This window comes from Lampetra planeri, chromosome 26 (assembly GCF_965212315.1).
Source record: "Lampetra planeri chromosome 26, kcLamPlan1.2.h2, whole genome shotgun sequence".
Taxonomy (NCBI): domain Eukaryota; kingdom Metazoa; phylum Chordata; class Hyperoartia; order Petromyzontiformes; family Petromyzontidae; genus Lampetra; species Lampetra planeri.
The window spans coordinates 8,668,278-8,685,445 of NC_136132.1; the positions used below are offsets into that span (position 1 = coordinate 8,668,278).

Genomic DNA, 17,168 nt, shown 5'->3' on the forward strand with positions numbered 1-17,168 from the left:
TATATTTTAAAACATTCTTTTACACGTGTTTTATTAACTCTGTCTGTTGCCATATCCTCACATCTTGTAACTCAATTTTTACCCACTTCCCAATGTGGTATCGACTGCAAATTTGGTATACTTGTGTCATACTGATGACAATACTATATTCTATCATTAAAAACTTTTTTTTAAACAATCTTTTTTATATGTTATGTTTCGGCTTGGGTCTAATTGTCCACGCTCAACTGACGTTGGCTGTAAATCACCACGGCCCCTTACGTTATGGCAAGCCTCGGGGCCAATTCTAGAGTCGCAGAGTTCTGCCATTACTCGTACGGTACATTTTATTAAAGCGTGTTTTTAAAAAAGTATTTTTAAATCTTACTTATTATTTCATTCAAGATAAAATAGACAGACACAAAGACAGCGGCGGCCAACGACACGGTCACTGTGAGAGACATGGGCAGAGAAATGGAGATATATGGCAACACAATGACACGTAGACCGACACGTGAGTGCTGTTCGCAACGACCATATTCATGCACGTACTTTGTTGTTGCAAACATCATACCTGCATGGCCTTTATTCCCTTGTGTTCATGTTTGCACGCCACACAAGTACGTAATAAAGGTGTGTTGACCTAGGGGAGCGCTACAATAGATTCAAATACAACTTATTGACATCCTTGGTGAGGGGTCAACCCAGGTGGGCAGGTTTGTAGCATGTTGCGTTAACTACTGCGCCAAACACAAAGCGAGCAGCTATGAAAGCCAGCACAGCACACGAGGGGGTGGGTGGCCAACACCACACCCGTCCGTCTTTGTCTCTGTAGTGGTGATATTTGAGGCTGAGTCGACCTAGGGGAGGCCCAGAACCAAAAAGGCGAACAGCCCTTGTGCTGTTCTCCTTCTAGCGTTCTTTGGTCTCCAGCACCGGTGAGACAAATCCATGAAGGAGGCTGTCCTTGGTATAAGCCAATCAGTTTCAAGGACAATGCATACATTATTATCAAATCACGTTTGTTGGCATGTTTTTACTACAAGTTTGTGTGGTTAATGCAAACGTTATGCCTCGTGGTTTGTGTCTATTTGTTGTTGCAACATCTAAATGCCTCCTGTATTATTTCCAGAAAGGGTAAAGCCGTTTCTTCTTTCTTTTTTTATGAACTCACATAAGTTACGGTAATAAATAAAAAGATTTAAAAAAATGATTTTGGTTTGCATTGGTGCACAAACACATTCCACCTTACTGGTCTCTCTATGTGTTGTGAAGAAAGGCCACTGCCTGAAACGTCGCATATAATATAGTTTTTTTTTCTCTCAAGATAGTGTCCTTAAGAAAATGTGTCAAGTTCGTTTTTATCTCATTCAAAATGGCCACTTGTCAATGACTGGAGCTGTCCTAAAATGACTTTAGAACGTTTCAAATAATCGTAAATACTTTGAAACTCCACCTAAGGGCAAATAAAACCGAATATGTTAATTTTATGAGCCCTAACTCGAACTCTACTGCAGCTCGGAGTCAATGCACTTTGTCCATAACCACTCTCTGCATGCAGCACAACCATCGAACACGTTTCTTAACTTGGCAACGGACTCGATTCTATCCCAACGTCAAACCTCACATTGAAAATGTGAATAAAAATGTAAGAATTAAGATGGGGACTTTTTCGATAGGAACAAATCACGTTTGTCATTTTGTACGTGGAAACATTTGTGCCTATCCTGATATCATATTCAAATCAACCTGTCAATTTGCTAAATCTTATCTTTCATTTCGCCTTGAATTTTATCTTACACCCATCACTGCGATCCGTAACAGAGGTTTTTGGGTTAGATCGTGTAAATATATAAATATGTCGTTAAAACCCGCCACCACCCGACACAGCCAACTAGTAAGGGTTGTCACGTAAACAGAACGTTCTAATTCGTCACGAGTACAGCACACCGGTGTGTTGGAGAGCCAAGCCACAACATTTACAATCTGAGTACGACGTTTCGCCAGTAATTACAACTAGCTTCATCAGGCGACAGCCAGATTTGTGAATATAGAGGCGTAGATGTGTTCACCACGCTTCTGCGCTCTTGCACAATGTGGGGGGGGGGGGGATTACTGAGGCAACGTACATTATACATGTGCATGATGCGAGCCCTTTGAACTTGTCCTTCCTGTCTATTGTGTTTATTAAAATAGCCCTACCAACGGTAATCCCTATTGAAGTACGCTGCCTTTTGTAGGCATGCATACAAAAGGCATATAAGGAAACGAAACAGTAAGACTTCTCCACAAATCTGGCTGTCGCCTGATGAAGCTGGTTGTAATTACTGGCGAAACGTACTCATTGTAAATGTTGTGGCTTGGCTCTCCAACACACCGGTGTGCTGTACTAGTGACGAATTGGCCACGTTCTGTTTACGTGACAACCCTTACTCGTTGGCTGTGTTGGGTGGTGGCGGGTTTTAACGACACATTTATATATTTGCGCGATCTAACCCAGAAACCTCTGTTATGGATGATATTAGTCGCGAAAGCCCTCGTGTTAAACATCACTGCGCTGGTTACTCCAAGCCCGGTTATCACCTCCTCCTTCAACGAGCAGGCAGACTCATTGGACCAAGTTAATCGGTAATGCATACACACACAACTCAGTCCCTTACCTATCCAAGGTGTATATTTAGGATCAAAATCATCAAATCTTAGACGCGCCACAGCACTAAAGGGCATTGTGCCGAGCACAACAATCCCCACGCAGTTCTTGCTCAGTCTCCGTTAATGCTCCAAACACCTGGAATCCCATCGTCTCACGGTTTCTCTCACATCCACATCAACATTGGCTGCTGAACTGTTGATTCTTCATGGCAACTTCCCTTGCAATCGCATGTTACACACACCATTGTGTGTTTATACATTAATACGCATTCGTCACCCAATGTTTAACGTTTCTGGAGCTGAGTTTTGTGATTTATAATGTGTCCGACCTGGAATTACGTTTGCAATATTTTCAGTTTCTCGTCGTGTGAATCAGCTGTTTTTGTTCAGATGTTGTCGTATTTGCGTTGCTTTTATGATGTTTGTTTCCCACGTCACTCTTGTAAATGAGTTTTCACCTGACACAATACAACGTGAACTTCCCTGTCGCCCCGTGGTGCGTGGGATCGTGGTGTCTCACGCCTCCCCGACCCCCACCACGCTCTGCGGAGCTTCAAAGCCTGGGGAACCATTGGCGTACGTGTCGATTGCACTGGCAATCATTACTGAACGACCCGTGGCAATAAACGCGTGGCACTTCGGTAGCATTGGTTAAAAAAAATCCTGACTGCTGATGAGGCACTCGATGTGTTGAACCGAATGCTGCTGAAATGATGCACTCCCAGAAGGCCGTGTGGCTGATGGGATGTGTGAAAAATACTTTCGTTTTTTTTTGTCACGTGGTAAGAACAGATGTGTGAAGACGACATAGTGTATGCTTGCCTATTTAGTTCCCAGCGACCCTAATAATGATCTTGTGTGTTGTGTACTAAATTACTCTTTTTGTCAGCTCCCAGTGGAATTGCAAGTGGCACAAACAACCCCTGGAGCGCTGATAGCTATCCACAGCACATTTACTGAAATGTAAAACTAGATCATCGCAAAATGAGGGTATGGCATCCTTCACATTGGTTTTGTTCAGCATTCGTTTTCACAGCTCGGAGAGAATGCCAAGAGTTTCACGTTGGGTGACAGGGTGGCACGATGTGACGACTACGATAACAATTGTGCCTGACAGAAAGAAGGTTCCTAGGTTAAATTTCCGATTGGAGACACCTCTCTGTGTGGAGTCAACGTGTTTTTCCCCCTGATCTGCATGGAGCTCCTCCTGGTTATCTGATTTCCTCCAATAGGCAATAACTATGCGTTGCATTTCATGCCACATTTAGACAAGCTTTGACCCTCTGGCTGGCTTGCATCTATCTAATTTTAATATATTTCTCTTGTTTGGCCCGATACTCGTATTCATTGGATACTGCTGCATTGAGTAACAATGCACACGTTGAACGAGGGAGGTTCTGGCTTATGAATACAATGGAAAACAAGAGGATTTGCATTTTTTTTTATTATCAACGTCTATTCATGCGTCTGTTTTACTTCCCGTGTTATTTTTTATATCTTTGTTTTTTTGCTGTTGTTGCTGTGACTCAAAAGAGGTGCAGAGTGATTGTGTTTTATGGCTGAGAGTTCAACTGTAACAATAACATTTTACATCAGGTGATCGTGGTTTAGTCAGAGAGTGGAGTTGTTAAACGTGGTCGCGTAGTTATGGTAATAGGAGAACAGGCGGGAGTGGTTAAGGAGGGGTGGGTAGCAATACGGGTAGTTAGAGTAAATCAGGATGGGTTCGTGTAACATCCTGAGCAATTTCACATTTCTGGGGTGATTTCTCATAAAGCGCCAGAGTTTTCCAAAGCTTAACGCAAGCTTTGGCAAGCTCCACTATTAAAATTTCGTAGTCTCTCATCGACTGCTAACACTGGGTGACCACTTTGGTTTTTTGATGACCCACTATGGGTGATAACCGTCGCCTTTTCGAGTCTACAGACGCTTGGTTGAGAACCCAGCTTGAGAAGATGTTGCAATTTAAAATGTGTATGGGATTAAGGTATACATGAACCTCATCAGTTCATCCCACAAAGATAAAACAGACGTCCATCATTTCTCAAGCGAGACTGAACAAAAAAGCCATATAGATATTTTATCACTGACCAAAATATGTTTGTTTTGGTAGCTTCCACCATAGCAGTGTGATGAAGCATTGTTTTTGCAATTGAACATCATTACATAAATGTCTTATGGTACGTCTTACAATTCTGTAGCAGCTGTAAATCCCAATCGTGAATCACAAGTCGACTGGTTTCATGAGAACGGCCCTCATCAGTATTCACACCGTAGTGAGCTCTTCCCAAGCCTCTGTGCAAAGAATTTGAATCATTCGCAAGTTGAGACCATTCTCACTCGCGAATAAACTTACAAAATGCGTGATGTTTGTGCCCCCGATCTTGCGCACACCAGTGAGGTTTCTAGAGAAGCATCAAACACCGCGAACATTCCAGGTTTTGTATATTTATTTTCCTTTCACAAATCACCAGTGTAAAAAATTAGACGTGTGTTGTAACTTCACCTTTCAACAAAATCTTTATTCTTTGACAATCAGAGGGGTCAACTCACCCTATCACTCCTCCAAGATTGGTAAATTAAGTAACACATTGTGGGAAGTAAACGGTGGGAGTCCTCGCATGGATAGACTCGTCTACATTAAAGGAATGTGGAATTTCCACCACTGGAGATGAGCGTCTTCCGGGGCTATTTTGATTAATCCGACACTAAGTTTGACAGCTTAAACCTTGCAATGCAGAATACAATGTGGAAATATGCAAAATGGAACATTTGTAGGTATTTGTGCATTATTTTGTTTATTCATGCTGGACTGACACACTCTAGTAAGCTCACAAACACTGCACCTTCTGTCTCGTTTTATTCACTGTGTATATTTGGTGCCACATGTTTCTTCATAATTATTATAATTTTCTCGACTGTTGTTTACTCATTCTCGAGTTCCACTGCTCTCAGCTTCCACGAAGAAACCGATATCCACGGGGCTAGCCATGACTTGTGAAATCGAGAGAAATAAAAATTTGAATCAAGCCGAGCTTTGTCATATCGAGGGAGGGAGGGGGTAACTGTTTTATTGGCGATCAAATCACGAGCGAGACAAATACAAAGCACAGTGATTGCTGGACGAAATTATCACTGTGCCATGTAGATAGTGTCACATTGCACCGTTTCACCATATGGCCTTACTGGCCATGGACAGTATGGTGTGTTGACCTCAACACAATGGCATTTATGTGTATGCCTTCTGTTTAATACAATTTTTGGGAAAATATATTCCATTGTCTCTGTGAATAGCTATGGCAGACGCGTGTCACCTCGTCTGACTCTCCTGTTCAAGTGTGCGTTGGTACTTTCTCGATCGCATGGGAGTGTGGCTGTTCTCGTGAATGGTTTTATTGTTTCTAAATATAGTAATACTTTACAGCCACTTGTCAATCCACTGCTGGATGAAGGCCTCCCTGCACTGTCACTCAAGGGGGTTGTTTGACCATACTTCATCACGCTGGTTCAGTGCGTGTTGGTGAGGAGTGGGACCCAGGATTTGAATGATCGGCAAAGAGTAGTAGCCTTGGCTAGGAATCAAACTGATTTGTGGGTTCATAGTGCAGTTGGCAAAGCACTGCACCACATGTTATGAGAATATTACACAATTGTATCTATATGACGTGATTAAAGTAAAATTGCTTTGCAAACAATTAAACTACGTCCCATAACAACTCACACTCAGAACAACCATAGTTTTTCAATGAATGCTTCGCACTATGTGGGTTTGGGCTTCCACTGTTCCTAACCATGCTGTTGACAGTGAACATGAGCAGCCTCTAATTCCCACAGTAGTTCTTTCAGGCTTCTATTGAAGTGCTGACCCCTGAGTCAGCCGCTTTCATATACTTATTCTGCAATTTGCTTAATGCCAGCCCCATGGAATCAGCTAGCTGGTTGACTGAGCGTTAATGTTAAACAACACTACATATCATTAACAGTAACTGTAAAAAGCTGACTGTAATTTGTATAACTTACCTGGATTGCTCTTGTTTGCCATAAAACCCATCTTTTGAAAACTGACACATATTTGTTTGGCTGTGATCTTGTTAACGAAACTCACATTGTGAGTTTCCCATTGTTAGTGCAAAAATCCATCTGTTACATCGGTGCATGGTATTCTCGTAATAATTAAAAACTCCGTTAATTCTGTTGCTGATTTTCGCAACGCAAGCAGCAAACGTAGGGTTTTTTTGTAAATATACCAGAAGATTCAAAACAACACGTCAATGCAGAACGACGTTGTGGTGAAAGACTTGGACTATGATGACAGGCTTTGGCGTCGGTGGCCAATTGTCTTGAGATAAATCTTTGCGCTCAATGGTCCTGCATACGTGTTGGATGGAGTGGGTGAGTTATACCTCCAAATGTAGCTGATAACCCAGCATTTGTGATCACCAGTTATATTTTTCCAAATTGAGCAGAGAAATGGACTTAGGTGAGAACAATCTCAGCTTCTTCAGGAGATATGGGAGTTGATCGTGACCTGGTTTTGGTGCTGAGACTGGACACCGGGGATTTACGAGAGGGATGGAGCTCCTGACCTCTTGTTACAGGTCAGTAGGAAGTGATCATGTGGAGGTACCACGACATATTCTTTTTTTACCATATTTTTTTCATCTGATTTTCTCTCATTCTTTGGGTATTTCGGTAGAGCAATGTAGATAGAAAAAAATATTTTAAAAATAATAACATCACGACGTTTCGATCGCAACACAAGCAATCGTCATCAGGTGAAAGAAGAGGGGGAACGCTGCTGAGGCAGGCTGTTTATAAAGGTTTAGAGATGGGCGGGGCAGCTAATGTTAATGTAGGAGAGGTCTCCGTAACCTGCAGTAGGTCTACACTAATCAAAGAGCTGTTTACAAAGATTTAGAGATGCTTGTAATTGTAAGCTCGGAGAGAGCTCGGAAAGAGCCATCGCCACATGGAGGTGGAAAAGAATGGCAAGCCGCCATTTACTAACACAGTTAACGGTGGCTTGTTAGTGAATGTAACTCAGAGAGTCGAATATAACTGCTAACATAGGTAGGTAATATAGGAACATCACAGCCAGTTATGACCTAAACTGGTTAATAACGTCCTTCCAATGATTGCTCAGTGTGTACCCATATATATATCTGGATGGCTTCATGAACGAATCTTTGCTGATAGCCAGTGGGTTTGCAGAGTACCTTCGTCTTGGAAAAATCAATGTTGCGTGTGCCCACCGTGTTAAAATAATGATCAGCCACGGCTGAGGTATTATTATTTATTTTGAAAAAAAAATTCTATGTACGTGGCTTTACCGAAAGACCCAAATAATATAAATTCCTGCAGTCACGAAAGCTTGAAGTCAAGATTTTCTCACAGGCTCAGCATTATTTAAAATTGGGATTATAGAGAGCAGTCATCAACCCCCATTTTACTGGACTCTCCTGATAAATGAGACATAAGAGTTAATGAGGCTTTCCTGGGGAAAAAATTGTCATAATAAAATAATACAATGCATATAGCGTTGTCACAAGCATGTGATAGCTGGACCGTTTTTGGCATCTGCATCAAAGCATGTGGTGCATGGAGGGAGCTGGCATTGTCAAGTCAGATGTGCCAGCAAGAAAATTCAAACCTGTTGGGGATATTTAGGTTTTTGGACGTGAATCAGTAATTTTCTATCTCAAGGAAACGGATTTTGACGTAGCATTGCGTGGAGTTGTCTTTGTTTTGGTCACAACATTTTTTAACTGAACCCAAATTGTAATCCCTCTTGGCTGTCAACAATCTTAAATAATATGAGTTAGTTACACCATTCCTCTTGGTGGTTAACAAGTTTATTGGGAAAACTCAAGAGCCGTGTTTTTGTCAAGTATCGCCTGTGATGCTTGACCTGCACCCACAGGTCTCCCTTGAACAATACATATTTGATCTCATCGGGGCTCTTGGCCATAAGTAAAGGTTACCAAATGCAAATTAGTTGTTCTGTGTGCATCAGAGCAACTGCTGGAAAAGTGCAGCGTGTGTCATATTGGCAAGGCCTGCTGTACACAGAACTCTCATATCACACACGTAAAACAACAAATAACAGAGAAAACGTCCTGTTATCCAAACGTGTTTATCAACGACACGGTTAGTGTACAAATCAGCAGGGGAGTCTGCTGTGTCCCATACATTTGTAGTGAGTCCAACTGAGTCGCAGACGTTATCTTGGGAGCAACACTTTTTATTAAACATGAACACGCAACACAACACGATCTACACTCGGGTCTCGAATGCCCATCTAACCACGCTACGGCAGAACTAGACACGGTTCGCTATCCCGGTCCAGACCACAAACGGGGTCCCGGACCGCGTGGCTAGAGGCTTCTTCTCCCCGACGTGGATCTTCGTAACACCAGCACAAGAAGAACCTCGAACTACTCACGGGGCCCTCGTTATATGCCCCGGGCTGGGGCTGGCTCCACCCTTCGCCCCGCCCACCTTCCAGGTCTCTCGAGCTCCTTCTTGAAGGTTCCCGAGAGCTCCTTTGCACCACGTGACCGCCTCACGGCCCCCGTCCACCGGTGGCCCCCCTCCAATATCATCCGGTCACGTGACAGCAGGTCAACCGCTCCCTCACCGGGAGCCTGCACCACACACAAAGTTCAAAGTTCATTTATTAGGTATAGCCCTGTGAGCCATTCGGCTCTTGAATCGGGTGCAACCGCAACAAACAAAAAAACATGAACAAGAAAACATATTAAAGTGACTATGTGCAAACAGAAAATCCAAGAAAAGACAGAAAAATATTGCAGAAAAATCACCGTACACCTTCTTCTTCTTTAGTGCTGCCTAACGGCTTGTGCGACTTCACGATGATATTGGTCCCGGTTTAGCACGGCGTGTAGAGTTTGTGCTGTTGTTAATTGTAGCCATGTTTTGATGTTACTGAGCCATGTCGTTTTTGGCCGTCCTGGTCGTTTTTTCCCTTCGATTTTTCCTTCCAGGATTAGCTTTAATAGCTGGTATTTGTGGTCGTTTCGGGCAATGTGGCCTAGGTAGTAACACTTCCTGCTAATGATGGTCTTCAGCAGTTGCCTGTCAGTGCCCATATCTTGCAGAACTTGTGTATTGGTGGTTTTGGCTGTCCATGGGATTTTCAGCATTCTTCGATACAGCCACATCTCGAAAGCTTCGAGCCTTTTGGTTGCTGTTATTTTCAGTGTCCACGTCTCAACTCCGTACAGCAAAATTGACCAGATGTAGCATTTCAGTGTGCGCAGTTTCAACCGTGTGCAAATATCCCAGTGGGATGCAAGTCAAACAACAACCATAAGACACTGCTCACGGTGCCTCCGCACTAACCAGCGCTCGCCAGAGGTCGCAATCGGGTACCCAATACCCGTACCCTACCCGATACCCGGCTACCCATACCCGGCCGGGTACGGGTACCCGTTTGCGACCCTGGTGCGGCCGGGTACGGGTAGGCCGTGAGTCACTGGTGAGTAACCGTTTGTCACTCATTTCCCAACGTCTTGTCTCTTCTCACAATTCAAGTTCCTAGAATCAACCCACCCGTGGCTGCAACATGGCTTCATCCCAGAGGTCGCAATCGGGTACCCGATACCCGGCCGGGTACGGGTAGCCGGGTATCGGGTAGAGTACGGGTACCCGATTGCGACCCTGGTGCGGCCGGGTACGGGTAAGGAATCAAAACCCGTTTGCGACCTCTGGCGCTCACCCAAGCCCCGCTCGGGCTGGTAATACATCCCGTAACCCAGGCTGCCCGTAATGACAACACATTACCGGCCGTGGCTTCGCAAGCTCCGGCACCATACAGTGACAAGCACAGTCACTACACATTAGCCAATTTCCCTGGACATTGCGTAACGCTGCATTACGCAATGTCCATGGGAACATGTAGCATTACATTAACCTTAACATCCGTGTGTATAAGGTGCAAAGACAAACACCCCCCGTATAGCCTTAACAGACTATAGGAGCAAGTGCTGTCAGCAAACGCCTATGAAGGCTGGCACGGCATACGAGGGAGTTCTTTGACTTTGTCCTTCGTGTAAGCCTCAAGGCAAATGAGTGTAGCGAACGATACGAGAGGCGGGGAAGTTCGGGGTCAGAGTGAGCACATGGGGGAGACCATTACCAGGGTCGGAATTGGAAAGATAAGCGTATTAAAGAGAGAGGGGGCGGGGAGCTACCGCAGAAGAGCTAGGTCGCGAACAAAAGACAATTAGGGATGTGAACACAGAGAGGCATTAGGGCACAGCCACGGTGGCGGAGGCGAGGCGAAGGGCTGAGGAGGAGGATAAGGAGGAGAGGTGGTAAGAATAGTGGGAGAGTAGAGTTGGCGTTGGAGCGAGAGGAAGAGAGATAGCGCGAGGAACCAGTGAGCGGGCGGATGAGCGAGAGAGTGGGGAAAGAGCGGGCAGAGGGGGCGGCTGTGGGACAGGCGATCGTGGATGGAGAGATGCGAGGGTGAGAGACAGCAGAGACGAGACCGCACAGTGGGTTCAGCATGTGTTCTACACACCGTATTCCTCACACAATACACACGTTGTGCACACCACATTTGATTGTATTTTTAAAAATATTGATTTCAGATTATGAATTGTGTACGATCTACGAGCATGTGAAAATAGAGAAAAATGAACCAGATCCAGCGATTGGAAGTCAGACATTGCATGAACTTTGGGCAGTGCTCATCTCCATCGGCACTCCCTAACAAGTGGTGGAAACCCCAAGTTCCATAATAATTAATCATGCTCCTTTTCCCATGAAAGTCACACTGAAGCTTAGGGACTTAAGTCAGATCGGTATTGTGTTGTAATTTTTCCATGTCCTTTACACGTGACTTTTGCAATGTGGGAAGGAAACTCGTTCTGGACTCACACGTGCAATGGGTGATAATGCTCTGCCATCTCCTCCGCGATTCGTCACGACCTGTTGGTTGGGATCGCCACGATTTCTCAACTCTTTGAGTTGGGTGTTCTGAACGACAAAATGACCACACTTCCAGTTCTTTTCTGCTGGTGGTTTGGGTAAGGCTGTAAGCCGTTATACATGTGTCGTGTCCTCGGTGTGTGTTTGTCGCGCACACACTCAGTCGGAGACGAGGTAGTTGCAGGAGGTACCTCTCTTTATTTCCGTCACACTAACTCCGGCCTCCCTTCTCGACCACGTTGACGTACAGCCTGGCCTAGACACAACCCTGACCGCGTTGCACCGACGGCGTCGACCGAGACGGCCAACGACTGTCCGGCCACGCAATGATCGGGCGAAGGCGGCAATGACGAAGGCGGCGAAGATGACAGCGACGACGAGACGAGTCCACTCCCAGAACCGGCAGCCCGGAGCTCTCGCTCTCCGCTGCTTTTATTCTACTCGGCGCGGCCTGCCTCCTTCCTGGCCCCGCCTCCCTTCTCGAACCTACTAGAGGGTTCCAGGGGCCTCCCGATGAGGTCTTCCGTGACCCTTGCCCCAGTTCCTCCGCCTTGCCGGCACATACACCGTGTATATGGTCGACGGCGTGGGCGCTCACTGTCCACCGCTCTGTCATTACACATGCAATGCTGTGCATCTTTGTGTGTTGTTAAATCTATTAGTCACCATCTCGTGTTTTGGTGAAATGGCTGTCATGCAGCACCAGTGTGGTGAAAGTTCCACAAATTGAATCTGCGCAATCGGCCAGTCCTGCATACAAAGTGTTAGAATACAGGTGGTGTGCTTACACGCCAATTTTGGCGAACCTACCTAGGTAAGCCAACATTGTCGTTTATGTACTGAATGTGTATTTGCGCGTGTCGTACCTATGTATTCTGCTGCGCAAAGCTGTCAGTCAACCCATCGCACCTGGGTATGTCCCGTGACCTCCTTCCAGAGATCCTTCGACACTTGATGTATCCTCAAGGTGCACCTAGTCTGGTACAAGCGCCGCGCTGACGTCACCGCCACTTCGTGGCTAACGGCTTTTGTATCTACGTGTTTATTTATGACTAGGTTTGTTTTATATACCTTGTGTTTGTAAGTTATATCCGCTTTTCCGTGGAAAATACCCTTCCATTCGCACCTCAGAAATAAGTTCAACATCGCTACATACGTAGAAACATAACACGCAATATAACTGTTATTGGTCAAAATATCGCAACGTGAAGATTATCAGAAAATTACTCAACTGGGATTACCCATTCTCTAACGACTAAACTTGGCAAGACCCTCCTGAAACAGTCTTGAGACTCAGTGAGTCTTGCCTGAGTAAATTAGCGTCGTGATGATGATGATGACAACGTGGAGGGACAGATGTGTTGAAGAGGTCGTACGGCTTTGCTGATGTCTGTGTCCAGTACGACCACGGCAGCAAAGCGCAATAGGGCAAGAGACACCGCCAGTACAACGTGAAGGGGAACTGATATTGGGCGTATCGTCATGTCGTCAAATGTAGTGTCGATTTAACACGTAGGCTTTCGCGACCAATATCGATAAGAGGTGTTTTACATTTACACGCTTTTTATTAACTCACTCTGTCTGTTGTATCCTCAAATCTTGTAACTAAATTTTTACCCACTTCCCTATGTGGTATCGACTGCAAACTTGGTATACTTATGTCATACTGATGACAATACTATATTCTATCATAAAAAATAAAATTTTAAACATTCATTTTTATATGTTATGTTTCGGCTTGAGTCTAATTGTCCACGCTCAACTGACGTTGGCTGTAAATCACCACGGCCCCTTACGTTATGGCAAGCTTCGGGGCCACTTCCTGAGGTCGTGGAGTTGTTCCATTACTAGTACGGTACATTTCATTAAAGCGTGTTTTAAAAAGTTTTAAAAAATATTACTTATTTTGGGTTAGATCGCGTAAATATATAAATATGTAATTAACACCCGACACCACCCGACACAACCAACTAATAAGGGTTGTCACGTAAACAGAACGTGCCAATTCGTCACTAGTACAGCACTAACCGGTGTGTAGGAGAGCCAAGACACGACATTTACAATCTGAGTAGGATGTGATTCATTAACCCCCCCGCCCCCCACTTTGCGCAAGAGCGCAATAAGTGTGGTCACCACATCTACGCCTCTAATATACAAGGAACAAAACAGTTAGACTTTTCCACAAATATGTCTGTCGCCTGATGAAGCTAGTTGTAATTACTGGCGAAACGTCGTACTCAGATTGTAAATACTCTTTGGTTCTTTCGGTAAAGTCACGTAGGTAGAAAAATAAATAGAATAAAACTAAAATTATATATGACGACGTTTCGATCGCAACACAAGCGGTCGTCCTCCGGCGGGAAAAAATAATCGAGCAGTGGAACTACTGAACCAGCCTACGTGTCTTTACCGAAAGAACCAAAGAGGATAGATTCCTGCAGTTACGAAAGCTTCAAATCAAGATCAGATTGTAAATGTTGCGGCTTGGCTCTCCAACACACCGGTGGTGCTGTACTAGTGACGAACTGGCCACGTTCTGTTTACGTGACAACCCTTACTAGTTGGCTGTGTCGGGTGGTGGCGGGTTTTAACGACACATTTATACATTAACGCGATCTAACCCAAAAAAAAAACCTCTATTATGGATTTAATATCGAATCGCAAATTATATGGCAACAATGCACGCATAGTCCCCTCTGATGCCAGACTTAACGCCCCAAGTCGCTAAAATATTATTATCTCCTCCATGTCTCTCTCGAGTTCTTGCCTGGTTCGACAAAACTACGTGACCGTGGGTAACTGCAAATACAAAGATCCCCCGTGTCGCCTTCACAACAAGTTGTTAGCGAGCACCGACGAAGGCCGGAACGCCACACGAAGGGGTGGGTGGCCAGTACCACGCCCGACCGCCTTTGCCTCCCGCGTGACGATGTTTACACACCACACCAGCTACTCATTTTGAGGCTGAGTCGACCTAGGGGGGAGCCACCGCTCCCCACAACCACGAACCTCACGCACACATTCCGTGACGTCACTCGACCATTCCTCCGACTCCACCAATGGGCGAGCAGATCGAGCGGCGTGCTGGGCCGTGCCCCCCACGTGGCGGAAGACGAAACACGTGGGACGAGAATCCTGTCAAACGCGCGCGCACGTACACACACACAGGCACACACAGACAGGCAAAGACTACTCCACTATTCGCGTACTGTCGGGAGAGATGCATCCCAAGGATCAACACACGTGAGTCGCCGCGTATGTGTGTGTGTATGCGCTTCATTTAATATCGAGGAGACAAAGGCGGCCGCGTGTGATGGTGACCACCTCCCCACCCCCGTTGTGTGCCGTGCCGGCCTTCATAGGTGCTACGCGCCGGCAGCACTTGCCCCAAGCAGCCCGTCGAAGGCGATACGGGCGTTCTTTGTTTATGTTTTGCGCGCTTCACTGTTAACCTCTCTTGTGTTGTCATTTGTGTGCATCGTGCCTGCTCTCCTGTCGATAGTCACGACTCGCACGCAGTGTTGCTCATGGCCGGCTCCGGCTTCGCAGCGGATGTCTCCGAATCAGTCGAGCGGCGTTTTTCCTCCCGTCAGCTGCGTAACGCGGTGTGGAAGAAGCTACATTGGCTTGGCGCTCCACACGGCGCTCGCAACGCTTGCGAAACTGAACGCGACCCCCCTTTGAAGGAACATCTGCGCCGGTTCGAAACATTCAGGCGACGCTGCCTACGATCCACCCTGCTAGTTTGATGGGATTGGAGTGTGTGAGTAGCTCACGGATCCATGAAATAGTATGGACATAATCAAATCGGTGAGCTCCTCCGGCAGGCAATGCTGCGTTGGCTGGGTCATGTAGCTCGCATTCCCAGCCACCGCGTGTCCAAGCAGCTTCGGTTTAGCCGGAAAGTGGGCGCTGTTTGAACGGGCGCGGCACGGTCTAGATAAGAGAGGGAATGATTGTCGTGTAGGAGGATGTGGAGCTGATCGGACTTGTCGATTACCGATACCAACGGTGTCAATATCGGTCTATGTAGAGGAAGCTAGGGCAATTGGAGGCAGTCGACCTCCAAAAAAGTGTAATGTAGAGTAGCGACGCTCACAACAACGAGCGGAGCCCTGCGCGGCTAAAACGCAGTAAGAAGGCACAGTGAGGATCACAGGTGGGGCATCGACCAGTCATTTCAGTCAGTCAACCCATGATACCTGGGTCTGTCCCGTGATCTGTCAGCGAGCCTTAGACACTTCACGTCGCCTCAAGGTGCACCTAGCCTGGCACAAGCGAATGGCGGTTGTGGCGCGTCAGTAACCGTGCCTGCGTGTGCGTGCGTGGTGACGTGGTTGAGTTATGGATATGAAGTGACTCCAGTGCGTACTTGGATTGTAACTATTGTAGGTAAAGCTATCTTGTAACTGCGATGTGCAGGGTTTATTATGATGTGGCCAGTGTAGTGCTTTATATGGGGATAAGGATATGGGTGTAGGCAGTGGGTGTAGCAAGGACGGAGCTGGGGGGAGAGTGGGGAAACCGCCCAGGATCAACTATTTTTTTTAAAATATATTATTGGCAACTTTTCTGGTAATGGCCCTTATTCATAGCACATGTGGCTATTGTGATTGTGTGCCACTGCCAACGCTGCATCGCCAAATAGTGAGTTGAACTTTTGAATGACCAGTAGGATGTTTACATGTGCTATGAAGGGCCATTGCCTGAAACGTCACAAATCATATAGTGTATATATTTACTTTTAGAGTTTTAGGGTAGTGTTTTTGACTGTTGGTCATTGTCATTGGACTTGAACCTTAGACGCTTGAGTGTTTAAGGACTCGGTAGTAGAGTTAGGCACAGGGTTAGACGAAATCTTTAAGAGAGGGCTCCGTTTACGAATATAGTTGGTGTTCACATTTTAATTCTAGCTTACGATAGTGAAATGGTTAGTGACGGGGGGGGAGGTGGAGATTGGAAAAATGTTGGGCACGAGGAAGTTGTCTCACCAAGCCCACATTGGAATGAAAAGTCCAACTCCACAACTTTGTTTTGGGTTTGAAGCCGACATAGCAGCTGTTAGTGCGTCACCGCAATTCTCGGCAGTGGGCAGAGTGGACGGTCACGAGCAAATCGCGGCGGGGCTGTGGAAGAAACGACGAATGGTCACTCGCGAGGAGGGCGGTGGAGGGGTGGGAATGGTCTCTAAAAGAGCGTAAACACCATAAACGCTGTGCCACTGCATGAGCGTCGCTTTACTGCGCCTAGAAATGTTCACGTGCAGAGCATAGTGCTCGACGAAGCGCACGAGTCACCGCTGTTTGAATGGCGATCGCAAAAATAAATACATAAACAGCGTGCATGTCACTGATACGGCTGTATGCGTGTATGTTGGACTTCTTTCGCACCGTATGTAGCCAACCGTGCTAATCGTTAGTGCGCTTCTCGTACACAGTCGCCGTATATACAATACACGCGTGATATTATCTACACGACGCGAGCAGGAATGAATGTTCAGTGCCGTGGAGGCCCAGGAATGTAACCGGCCCTGTAGCAGTAGGGCCAGGTGAAGGTTGAGTTGAACACCTAGTTGAGGGGTT

The 17,168-nt window shown here is 46.0% G+C and overlaps 1 protein-coding gene across 2 annotated transcripts in view; it reads left to right on the forward strand.

Moving 5' to 3' along the window:
• Positions 1–17,168, forward strand: part of LOC144727663 (purine nucleoside phosphorylase-like) — a 35,617-nt gene that overhangs the window by 2,629 nt on the left and 15,820 nt on the right. The window contains exon 1 of one of the 2 annotated variants that reach the window (XM_078606645.1): positions 14,179–14,829. The exons of the other annotated variant lie outside the window; for it this stretch is intronic. Within the exon in view, the coding sequence (XP_078462771.1) occupies positions 14,807–14,829 (23 nt within the window). The 5' untranslated portion in view covers positions 14,179–14,806. Of the gene's footprint in view, positions 1–14,178; positions 14,830–17,168 lie in introns of those variants that run through there. 2 annotated transcript variants of the gene reach the window in all.